Source organism: Quercus robur, chromosome 3 (genome assembly GCF_932294415.1).
Source record: "Quercus robur chromosome 3, dhQueRobu3.1, whole genome shotgun sequence".
NCBI classification, from domain to species: Eukaryota; Viridiplantae; Streptophyta; class Magnoliopsida; order Fagales; family Fagaceae; genus Quercus; species Quercus robur.
In genome coordinates this window covers 39,484,236-39,496,995 of record NC_065536.1, presented here as the reverse complement: position 1 = coordinate 39,496,995, position 12,760 = coordinate 39,484,236, and the positions used below count along the sequence as shown (strand labels likewise).

At 41.2% G+C, this 12,760-nt stretch overlaps 1 protein-coding gene across 1 annotated transcript; it reads left to right on the top strand.

Annotated features, from left to right (window-relative positions):
• Positions 1-7,000: 7,000 nt before the first annotated feature.
• LOC126719609 (uncharacterized) lies at positions 7,001-7,873 on the top strand. The gene is made up of 2 exons (XM_050422143.1): positions 7,001-7,402; positions 7,475-7,873. Exons 1-2 carry the CDS (start codon positions 7,001-7,003, stop codon positions 7,871-7,873), a joined length of 801 nt encoding a protein of 266 aa, XP_050278100.1.
• Positions 7,874-12,760: the final 4,887 nt, after the last annotated feature.

The window sequence follows — 12,760 nt, the reverse complement described above, 5'->3', positions numbered from 1 at the left end:
AAACATAAATAGCTATTGAGTTTTAAAATTATTTTTAAGTCATGACAAAGTACACTTTAGTACCCAATAATTTTTATTTTATGAAACTCAATAAAATAGTTAAGAGACAAATTAGTTCATTTGCTCATGGCCAAGCCCATTTGACTGCGGATCATTTTTTTACCCAACTCCCAAGCCCATTTGAATAATCAATGTTCACCATTTATTATGAATTAAAAGAAAAATCAAAAGCTAGATGAAGATGTCCATGCATTTAAAAATTCTTAAAGTTAAATAAATAACAAAACCCAAAAAGGAAGTGCTTGACAGCAAGTAAGCATTATATGTTAGTAGTTGACAGCAAAGCAAATATAAGTGGTTGAGACTAAAGCACGCAGTAGCAAAGAAGAATTGTTCAGAAGTAGCGAAGAAGTCTACAATATTTTTAGTAATACTTCCACAACAAAATTTATGTGAAAAGTTGTTACTAGTTTTAATTTGAACTCACTATTAAAATTATTTTTTTACTCACCAATATTAACTAATAACTATTTGTTACTTAAAATTTATTGTGAAAATATTGTGGAAACATTTTATTGTGATTTTTTATTCTTTTTCCCTTTTTTCCTTGCATCCATACGGACCATACGTTTTTTTGTTTTCCTCCACACATGTATCCCCATCCCCATCCCATCCCCATCCCCTCATCTGACTCCTCTTTGCTTTTATTTTTCTTTCTTCATCTCTAGCTCTCTTTCTCATTCTCTTTCTCTCATACTCTCACCCTGTCACACACACATTACCGGCGGAGAACAAAGCTAGAAGATCTCCCCTCTCGTCTCCAGTTCCCTTCCTCCTCCAAACTCGACGAAGATCTCCCCTTCTTGCTCAAATCCCTAAATTACCCTTTCAAATTCAACAAATCCATTCTCAAAGCCCTTGGTACTCCTCACCACTGGCCTTCCATTCTTGCCATCATTCACTGGCTCATCTAGATCGCTCTTTTCAAAGACAATCTCTCATCTTTTGTGTTTTTTTTATTTTTTATATTTTATAGGTTTAGATTCAAAGGGAAGTAGGGAACCGTGAGAAGTGATCTGATCATAGTTTTCAAAACCGTGAGGTTCGACCGCAGTTCACATGGGTCCCTGTTTTTTTCCCATAGAGCGGTTCTTGAGGCTAAAAGAACCGCAAAAATGAGCGGTTCGAGGTTTTCCAAGTCGGACTGTATGGTCCGGTCTGGGTTTCAAAACCTTGGTGTTTTGGGTTCTCTCTCTTTATAACAGTTGGCATGACATTTTTTTTAGTTGGTTGTGATGAAGGATATGCAATCATCATTACAATCCAATTGTTGGAACCATGAATCTAACTTGTTCAATTGGGATGTCAATGAGTTTCTCCATCCCCTACTTGTATGTAATAAGAACTACACCAAAATTAAAATGCTAAAGGTTTTTTAATAGTTATTCTATTGATTTAAAATTCAAATTCAAATTACAATAGATTTTAAAATGATAAATTTCAAATCCTTCAATGCATAAACATACCCAAACAATAAATTTTAAAATTAATGGATTTAGAATCAAGGAATTTTAAATCTAATCCAAATCTAAATATTTGCATCCAAATGCAACCTTCGATTTTCTAAAAATTTAAGTTCTTAGTTTTTTTTTTGGGTTGGGGGTGATGGGTGGGGGATTATCTCCCTACCTCTTTTGAATTGTTGTTTTTACTGGATTTTTGATATTTGGTTTTAAAAATTAGACATTGGTTGTAATGATTTGATTATTGGTTCATAATTTGACAAACATGGATATTCATATTGGCTTGAGAAAAAGTAGGTTTAAAAAATGCATAAGAAAAATGCTGGAAGACCATCATTATTTGATATTATTATCTTTTTAGATGAATATTTGATGTTATTATTTAAAGAAATGCTATGTCCATAATATTTTCACAACAAATTTTAAGTGATAAGTTATTATTGGTTGTTATGATGGGTAAAAAAGTAATTTACGTTAAGGATTTAAATTATAACCAATAAAAACTTAACACCTAGAATTTATTATAAAAGTGTTGTGAAAATATTGTGGACATAGTACTTTCTATTATTTATTTAAGCTTCAGCCCTTTCATATAGTATTTTTTTTTTTCCGCGAGCATTTCAAGCAGCCATTCATGGTTATGTAAACCACGTTTGTTGCCACGCTTGTTAATCATTTTCTTCCACGTCTTCAAAACACTTTGCAAAACTTTCATATGCTTCCTTTTCGTGCAGATTTGCATTAGCACTCCTTTCATGGTACCACATATACGTCCAAACATCGCTCCAAAATCATGAATTCTTCTAAGATCCAAGAGTGAAAAATATGTTGTGTTTTGGTCATTTTCGCACTATTTTCGATTTCTTCTCCATCCATTTTAGCTTTCTTTTCATCTTGGACCAGGTAACTATGCTGGTTCTTCCTTCTCGTTCTTGTTACCTCTTAATATGCTCCCACCAAATTAAACCTTGCTTCTTCAATTTGATAGCAACCAACTTCACTTTGCGATACTCAAGTACCTTTTTATAGTCAAAAGTAAACATACACTCAACAATGAAACCAATCAATGAATTCTTCAGGCTGCAATTTCCCTTCAAACTTCAGGATGTCCACCTTTATGCTATAGTCAAACAGAGAATTGAAGTATCTCAACATTCAAAGATGGGGGGTGGGGTATGGTCACCAAATCCTTGGCTGTAAAATAAATTTACATCATCTTCATCGTAACGTCCTTGATTTTCATAAGACTTCAGACACTCTTGGAGTTTTTGAAGTTGTCTCATCAAATCTTTCATTTTGAAATCAAGTCCATTTTTCTCGGGTTAAGATGCTTCCCCCCATGTTCTTACATGTTGACAGTGATCAACCATCGAACCATAGCTCTAATACCAAATTTATACCGGGAAAAAAAATGGGAATGGAAGGTGATGATGCATGGATTGTATCATCAATCTGTTCGTCATCAAGGCTGGATGGACAGGACTATATCTCCTGTTAAGAACAAAGAAATAGATTTAAGTAACATCAGGGTGATTCCTGCCAAGGACCCTCCGGTGCTTAAGTTAGATTATCTCTCTAAGGAAATCTCAATTATGTATTTTATCTGAGATTGTGTGCACCTTTTGTTGTCTCATCAAATCTTTCAATTCGAAATCAAGCCCATTTTTCTCAGGTTAAGATGCTTCCCCCATGTTCTTACATGTTGACAGCAATCAACCATTGAACCATAGCTCTAATACCAAATTTATACCGGGAAAAAAAATGGGAATGGAAGGTGATGATGCATGGATTGTATCATCAATCTATTCCTCGTCAAGGCTGGATAGACGGGACTATATCTCCTGTTAAGAAGAAAGAAATAGATTCATGTAACATCGGGGTGGTTCCTGCCAAGGACCTCCAATACTTAAGTTAGATAATCTAAGATTGTATGTGTACCTTTTGTCGATTCTAGCCTTTTATAGGTCTGTTCCACATAAATGTTGACAACCTTTGCCTTTCTGGCGTTATCACTTGTGTAATCTACTAATGTCTATTGAAGGCTCATTAAGACATTTGTAATGCTCTAATGGCCGTTTCTGAGCTGTAGGTTACAATGGAGTTATTCCTAAACATAACTGCGGGTAACGTCATACATAAGTATTGGACAACAATTAATGCTGTACTCATCAGTTGCCCCCTCTATCCCTTCATCGTATTTTTGAACAAGCGAGGGAATAGTATTAGTCGGACAATTTTATTTCTGACGCTTGAGATTCCTTTCTTATTGCATTTAATGCGAATGACAGACTCTAACCTATTTTTGACACGTGTCTTTTGTCCATGGGAGGAGCATGAGAACATACTTTTCAGTTTTCCCGCACCTTGATCTTCACCCTTTTTCCTTTCAAAAACTGCTGGCTTCCTTTTTCTTCCTCATCGTTTCATCTTCAAGTCCAAGACTTTTCAAACTTTCCTGGTAAGTTTTCTTCTTCTCAAACTTTTTAATGGTTGATTATTCTTTTATTAGGCAAGAAGCTCCTTCTATTTTTTTTTCTTTGCTAGACTAGAAGTCTTTCTTGAGTATTCTTGTGGTTGACATCCCCAAGCTGGTTTGTTTGCGTCTCATTTTTGTGCCCTTAGGCTTGTATTGTTCAAGCTTTACTATTTGATCCACCAATCTTTGATCCTATACCACCTAGCCACTGAAATCAAATCGAGTGATCTAGACAAAGGTTTTTCATCTAGTGATGAACCCATGGGTAAAGAAATTGACATTGCTTTGTCCTAACCATCTTCATCTTCTATGCTTGAACCCCTCCATGCTCTTGCTGAGGTGTGCACTTTGAAGGAAAGCCATCTTAATAATTTTAGAAAAAGATATCAATTCCTAACGGGAACCATTCTTAGATTACCTTGCTAAAAATGAGAAAGTTTGTGCCTTTGCCCATGGTAAGGTATGTTTTTATGAAGCTTTCTTTCTATATGGTCTGTGATTCCCTATTCATCCCTTCATTATGGAGCTCCTTTTTCACCTGAAAATTGAGCCCATGGGTAAAGAAATTGACACTGCTACATCCTAACCATCTTCATCTTCTGCGCCTGAACCCCTCCATGCTCTTGCTGAGGTGTACTTTGAAGGAAAGTCATCTTAATAATTTTAGGAAAAGATTCCAATTCTTGACGGGAACCATTCTTAGATTACCTTGCTAAAATGAGAAAGCTTGTGCCTTTGCCCATAATGAAGTATGTTTTTATGAAGCTTTCTTTCAGTGTGGTATGTGATTCCCTGTTTATCCCTTCATTATGGAGCTCCTTTTCACTTGAAAATTGCCTTGGGCCAACTTGTGCCAAACGCTTAGAGGACATTAATTAGTTGCATGTCAATCTGGGTATTCGTCCATGAGGGAGACATGATTAAATTGAATGAGTTCATGCATTTATACCATCTAAAACCCTCTACTCACTATGGGTATTACGAACTTTAACAATGGGATAGCAAGTTCGTAGTGTACCTTTTGATGGGATTGACGAGACCACATCTCCTAGATGAAGCCACTAAGAATGACGAAGTCACCTCGACAGACGAAGAAACCAATCACCATTGACGAGGATATGGAAACCATTCAATATAGTCAATAAATGACTTGGGTAGTTTCAGAGCCAGCCATACAAACCGTTGGGAGCCTATTAAAGCCCCATTACTAGGCAGGAGGTGTTACCAAGGAAGGTATTAACAACCACAATGGCTAGAATCCAAGGCGACATATATAAAGCCCTCACATTGCCAACACAAGGTACACAGACACTCTAAAAGATACTGATTGTTATTCCGCTATTTTATTTTATTTTTCAAAGCACTTTCCAGTTTTGACTTTGGCATCGGAGACGTTGTGGCAGGCACCATACCAGTGACCACCTTGAAAGGAGCAGTCTTTTCATTTATGCAGGTATCCAGACAAGAGTTCGGATCCATCTAGACACGTTCAACTCGACTGACGAAGTCACGCTTCATCAGTTTGGCACCATCTGTGGGGACGACACTTTCGTACTCGAGGTTGAAAGCGTAGTTTCCTATCAACTTCCATGTTCAGATGGAATCCAATCAAGACTTTGCAGCTCTAGCTCAGCAAGTTCAGGCTCTTACGACCACTGTCGAAGAGCTCACTAGACAGAATCAAGAGATGAAGCTACGGCTTCAGCAGGAGGAAAACCGGTCTGTAGCCCATCAAGAGGATGAAGGAGATAGCCTCAGAAAGAGTGACCATAAAGTACCGACTACCCTGGATGAACCCCACTTAGACCTTCTCCGGGAAATGAGAAGAGAGATGGACAAGCTGAGGAAAGCCATTAAAGGGCAGACGGATTGGAGTGTGGATAGGATGGTTAGGACAATGGATTTGCCGTTCACCACAGTAGTGTTGGAGTGCCCTGTGCCGTCTAAATTTCGGTTACCTCAACTTAAGCCGTTTGATGGGCTTAAGGACCCTCTGGACCACCTCAACACTTTCAAGACGACTCTAGGCCTCCAATAGCCTCTTGACAAGATATTATGTCGTTCCTTCCCCACAACTCTCAAGGGAGCTGCAAGGGAATGGTTCACAAAGTTATCAAAATTGTCTGTCGAAAGTTTTGAGCAATTAAGCGATGCTTTTTTGCGCCACTTCGGCGGAGGACAGCGCCCGAAGAGACCAGTTGATCATTTACTCACTATCAAACAAGGGGAAAAAGAAACCCTGAGGTCGTACGTGAAACGATTCACTCGGGAGACTCTGGAGGTAGATGAAGCTGACAATATAGTGCAGCTGACGACCTTTAAAGCAGGGTTGAAGTTTAGAGATTTTGTGGTTTCACTCGCGAAGAATCCTCCTAAGACAATGGCAGAAATGCTCCTGAAAGCAGAGAAGTATATGAATGCCGAAGATGCTTTAGCCGCCATAAATGATGTAGAAAAGCCGAGAGATAAGGGAAAAAGGGAGGATGATCATAGAGGATAGAAAAGGGAGCAACCAGACTAACGAATCAACGATGGGGGTAAAAGGAAAGACGAGAAACCCCCCAAAATGGTAAAATTCACTCCTCTAGTTATGCTTATTGATAAAATTTTAGCACAGATTAAGGATGATCACTACCTCAAGTGGCCAAGGCCGTTACATCCATCCCTTAATGTTCGTGACAAAAACAAGTACTGCCGATTCCACAAAGATCATGGCCATTACACAGAAGATTGTCGGGACCTAAAAGAACAAATAGAGGAGTTGATACGGAAAGAAAAATTGCAGAAGTACATGAAGAAGGGGGAGCCCAGTAGGTTTAGAGACGGCAATAAAGGCCAGCACGAGTCCGATCACCAATACTAGCCCCCACAGAATGTGATTGGGGAAATAACGACGATCGTAGGGGGACCATTCATAAGAGGGTCATTCAGATCCCTCAAGAAAGCATGCCAGAGATAGGTGAACAGTGTTCACATAGTACCTCCGTTCAAGCATAAACGAATGAACCAAGATATGTCCTTTAACGAGGAAAACACAAAGGGGGTGAAGCAGCCTCATAATGACCCCTTGGTCATAACACTCACGATTGAAGGGTTCAATACCAAGAGGATCCTCGTGGACAATGGTAGCTCTGCAGACATCCTCTACCTGCCTGCTTTTCAGCAGTTGAAGCTAGATCCTAGAAGACTGCGCCCATTTGACTCCCCTCTTGTTAGCTTCAGCGGCAATAGGGTATACCCTAAGGGCATAGTGACATTGATGGTGACAGTGGGGACATATCCGAAGCAGTTGACTCGTCAGCTAGACTTCTTGGTGGTGGATTGCCCCTTATCATACAATGTAATCATTGAGAGGCCCACACTCAACAAATGGAAATCAGCCACCTCCACCTATTGCCTGAAGGTGAAGTTTCCAACAAAGAGCGGTGTAGGCGAGGTAAGAGGAGATTAAGTCTTGGCCAGAGAATGCTACCAGGCTGTATTGGCTGCCAAGGAGAACTATACTTGGATGATGGAAGAAAAGGAAGAAGATAAAGTAGAAGCCTTGGAAGAAGTGGAACTAGTAGAAGGAAAGACAACCAAGACAACAAGGATAGGAACAACATTGAGTCCCGAGATGAGGTCAAGGCTTATTCAGTTCCTTAAGGAGAACCTTGACGTCTTTGCATGGAGCCATGAGGACATGCCTGGCATATTGCCGAATGTTATTGAGCACAAGTTAAATGTGAATCCCGAAAAGAAGCCCATCCAGCAGAAACGACGGGCCTTTGCCCCAAAACGGAACCAGGCCATCACAGATGAGGTTAACAAATTACTGGCAGTAGGCTTCATACGTGAAGTGAATTATCCAGAATGGCTAGAAAATGATGTCTAAGTGAAGAAGGCAAACGGGAAATGGAGAATGTGCGTGGACTTCACGGACCTCAACAAAGCCTGCCCAAAGGACAGTTTCCCCTTACCAAAGGACAGTTTCCCCTTACCAAGGATAGATCAGCTAGTAGACTCTACAACAGGGCATAAATTACTGACGTTCATGGACACCTTCTCTGGATACAACCAAATAAAGATGGTTGAAGAAGACCAGGATAAAACTGCTTTCATCACAAGTCAAGGGCTCTACTACTATAAGGTAATGCCCTTCGGATTAAAAAATGCAGGGGAAACCTACCAGAGGCTGGTGAATAAAATGTTCAGCGAAAAAATTGGAAGGAACATGGAAGTATATGTGGATAACATGCTCGTCAAGAGCAAGGAAGAATTGACCCATCTGGACGATCTGAAGGAGACGTTTGCCATGCTTAGACAATACCAGATGAAGCTAAACCCCAATAAGTGTGCTTTTGGTGTAGCCTCGGGAAAGCTTTTGGGATTCATGGTGTCCTAGAGAGGAATAGAAGCGAACTCAGAGAAGGTACAAGCCATCCTCAACATGACATCACCTAAGACCGTCAAAGAAGTCCATAAGCTCACAGGAAGGATCGTAGCACTTAATAGGTTTGTCTCTAAAGCGATGGACAAATGCTTGCCCTTCTTTAAAACGTTGAAATAGGCTTTTGCTTGGACTGACGAATGCAAGGCAGCGTTTCAGGAACTCAAACGTTACCTGAGCAATCCACCCCTCCTAAGTCCATCCAAGCAATGAGAAGACTTAAATCTGTATCTGGTAGTATCAGCTACGGCCGTGAGCGCAACCCTAATTCGGGAAGAAAACAAGAAGCAACTCCTAGTTTACTATGTTAGTCAGGCTTTCCAAGGGGCTAAAGCTAAGTACTCAAGGATTGAGAAGATCGCATTTGCATTAATAGTGGCCTCGTGCAAATTACGACCATACTTCCAGGCGAACCCCATCCTGGTAATGACGGATCAGCCCATCAAAAAATCCATGAACAAACTCGAGGTGGCAGGGAGAATGGTCCAATGGGCAATTGAACTCAGCCAGTTTGACGTCGAGTACCACCCCAGAACAGCCATCAAAGCACAAGCCCTTGTGGACTTCATTGCCAAGTTCACCTCCCCAGAAGATGATAACCCTACCTGTGAGACAGAATGGTGGACGATCTAGATTGATGGTTCGTCAGCTCAAAAAAGAGGGGGAGTGGGGATCATCATAGTTACCCCCGACAGAGAAATGCTCAGGTATGGAGTTCGACTGAAGTTCCTAGCCACCAATAATGAGGCCGAGTACGAAGGAATACTGATGGGGCTGAGACTCGGGAAGGCGCTCGGGGCTAAAAAGCTGTTCATCCAGAGCGATTCAAAATTAGTAATAGGGCAGATCAAAGAAGAGTATGAAGCAAAGGAGGAAAGAATGCAGAAATACCTCAAGCTAATAAAACATCTAGCCCAAGAGTTTGATAAATTGGAATTTGTGCAGGTCCCAAGAGGCCAGAACATGGCAACAAATGAGATTGCAAAGATGGCTTCGTTAGAGGAAGGATTAACGAGCATGGAGTTAGATATGGAGGTCCAAAAGCACCCCAACATTGAAGAAGTCCTGACATTTGTGATCTAGAGCACAAATAGTTGGATGACACTGATCATATCTTTCCTCCAAGACGGACGCCTCCCTCAGGACGCCGAGGAGGCCAAGAAGATCAAAAAGAGGGCAGCCAAATTTATGATCCTGAATGACGTCTTATACAAAAGAGGCTTCTCTATGCCTTACTTGAAGTGTGTCGACGAAGAGGAAGCCAGGTACATCCTGGAAGAAATCCACGGAGGAGTTTGCAGAGACCATGCTGGCCCTAGATCCTTGATAAGTAAGGTCATCTGAACAGGTTATTTCTAGCCTACTATGCAGGTAGACGCAGTAGAGCTCGTCAAGAAGTGTGACAAGTGCCAAAGGTTCGGGAACGTCCAGTGACTTCTAGCAGAGAAACTGACGACAATAGCATCCCCGTGGCCATTTGCACAATGGGGAATCGACATCGTCGGCCCGTTGCCCCAAGGTAAAGGTCAGGTAAAATTCCTCCTAGTTGCTATTGATTACTTCACAAAGTGGGTCGAAGCAGAGGTACTAGCAACCATCACTAAAGAAAGTATTCAAAGCTTCGTGTGGAAGAATATAATTTACAGGTTCGGGATTCCAAAGACGATCATATCAGATAATGGGCGGCAATTTGACAGCCAAGGCTTCAAGGACTTCTGTTTAAGCCTAGGCATCAAGAACCAGTTCTCATCCCTAAAGGCATCCACAAGCAAATGGGTAGAAGGAAGTGACGAATCAGACACTACTCAGGATTATCAAAGCTAAACTGGATGACGCGAAGGGTGCCTGGCCAAAAGAGTTGCACAACGTCTTGTGGGCCTACAGGACCATGACAAGAACCCTAATGGGAGAAACCCCTTTCAAACTCACCTATGGCACTGAAGCAATAATCCCGGTCGAAGTAGGAGTAGCCAGCATTAGGCGAGAAGTTTTGCATGAAGGAGACAATGATGATCAGCTACGAATCAACCTGGATTGTCTGGACGAAGTAAGAGACAAAGCTTCCAGCAGGATGACGAAATACCAGCAGAAGATGGCCGAATACTACAACAAGTGGGTAAAGCTTAGACGACTTGACTTAGGTGACCTCGTCTTGCGCAAGGCCACCACAGCGACTAGAGACTTTGCCCAAGGAAAGCTTGCCCCCACATGGGAAGGACCCTACCGAGTCGTCCACTACTCCAAGCAAGGCAGCTATCATCTGGAAACCCTAGATGGACAGAAGCTCCCGCGGCCATGAAACATTGAGCACTTGAAGAAGTACCACCAATAGACATAACAAATAAATGTATTCATTCCTAAAATTAATAAAAGAATTATTCAGCTAATGCCTTCGTGCAAGCAGGTCTAATCAACCGCAAAATAAAATGGCTAAGTAACAAGATTCCGTCTTGACGGATGTAAGTTACTGACGAATCCACACTCATGACAAGATCCCTTAAATAGGTGTAAGTCACAAAATGAAACAGCTAAGTAACAAGATTCCGCCTTGACGGATATAAGTTACTGACGAATCCACACTTATGACAAGATCCCTTAAATGGGTGTAAGTCACAAAATGAAACGGCTAAGTAACAAGATTCCGCCTTGACAGATGTAAGTTACTGACGAAGCCACAAACATGACAAGATCCCTTGAACGGGTGTAAGTCACAAAATAAAAGGAATAAGTAACAAATTCTGCCTTGACGGATGTAGGTTATTGAGGATATAAACCAAAAGAAAAAAGAAAAAAAAAGGGAAAAGAACCTTGCAACAAATCAGAACAAAGCTCAGGCTGAAACTGAGTTCCTAACTAGTTCACCAAGACCCTCAACGAGATCCCTTGAAGAGGTGCGAGTTGCAGGAAATCAACTAAATAGCAGAAGCAGCACAGACGAGAAGAAAATCGCTGATAAAGGAAATAGGAAAGTTACAACTAAAATATTTTTCAAAGTACAAAGCAAGGATGAATGTAAGGCATCACAAGCATATGACGAGCCAGTAAGTAAACAATCACAAATGCAAGTACACATCCATAAATTTAATTAAAGCCAAAAACAATGGGCAGTTACCATTGTTTTCACATCTGAAGGCCCAAAACATTGGGCTAAAAATATTATTCTTAAGATAGATTAAAAGGGAATTGTTCTAAAATTAGATTTACAAAAAGCCCAAAACACAACGGGCACCCGAAGTTACAAAAGAAAAGAAAACTTTCATAAGTACTAGGTTCAAGCGTTAGCGGCAGCATCGTCATTAGCAGGAGCAGCCTCGTCATTAGCAGGGGTAGCTTCAGTAGCCGAAGATTGGGCAGCCTTGTCAGCAGCCATCTCCTTGTCCACCTCCTCCAAATCTAGATTCTCTAAGTCTACTCTAAAAGGGGTGCTTGATGAAGTATCTCCTCAAAAGCTCGAACCCCTTGAAGTACCAACTGAAGAGCACAGTGTTGAACTCCTCAGTTTGCTAAAAGCCCTCGACGGCCTTGGCAGCAATGCCTTTGATCTTCTCCTTAGCGGATCCAAGTTGCTCATCTTTCTCCAAAGTCAACTGCCGCTCAGTTCTAAGCTCCTCAGTCAAAGTCTTGACCTTTTCCTTGGCCAGGTTGGCTTCGTTTATGGCAGCTATCAGCTCTTTCTTCAATTTTGAATTTTCTGCCTCTAAAGTCGTCACATGGGACAGCGTAGACTCAACCTTGGCCTCCTGAGCCAGGTACTCCAAAGTAGGATGGAGACTTTCTCCCAACACCTAAGAAAGTATTAAAAAAAAGAAAAGAAAAAAAAGAAAAAAAAAAAGACGAACAAAGGATATAAGTTTGCACAGGTACCTGGACGAGCTTATGGAGATGATGCCCCACAACCTCATTGGTAGACACCCCCGAAAATACTTTCATGTCGTCAACACCAAAGATGTCAACCCCAGCATCGTCCCAGACACTGGAAGATCGGGAGTCAACCTTCTCTTTTTGCTTATCCCCAGCCTTTGGCCTCTTATGTTGGGGAGTAAGCTCCTCCACCGAGGGGGTCGGCGATGCCATCCCCACCGTCCCAACAGCTGGAGTGGATGGAAGCGTGGCAAGTATAGGGGCCCCTATCTCTATTACACGGATGGACTTAGCCCCAATAGCGGACAAGGGCTCATCCTTCTTGCTTCTCATCCGGTCATACATATCCTTATTAAACTTTGTTGTCATTTCTACAAGAGGAAAACATTTGTTAATACTTATCCAAATACATCAACACTGACGAACCAAACACTTACTCTTTTTTCCTTCAATATCTAGGTTGCGCAGGAC

Bases quoted from the DNA above. Each gene is read 5' to 3' on its own strand.
- LOC126719609 (XM_050422143.1), top strand. From the start codon at position 7,001: ATGAACCAAGATATGTCCTTTAACGAGGAAAACACAAAGGGGGTGAAG. The intron at 7,403-7,474 runs GTGAAGTTTCCA...GAATGCTACCAG, and splicing joins CCTCCACCTATTGCCTGAAG to GCTGTATTGGCTGCCAAGGA.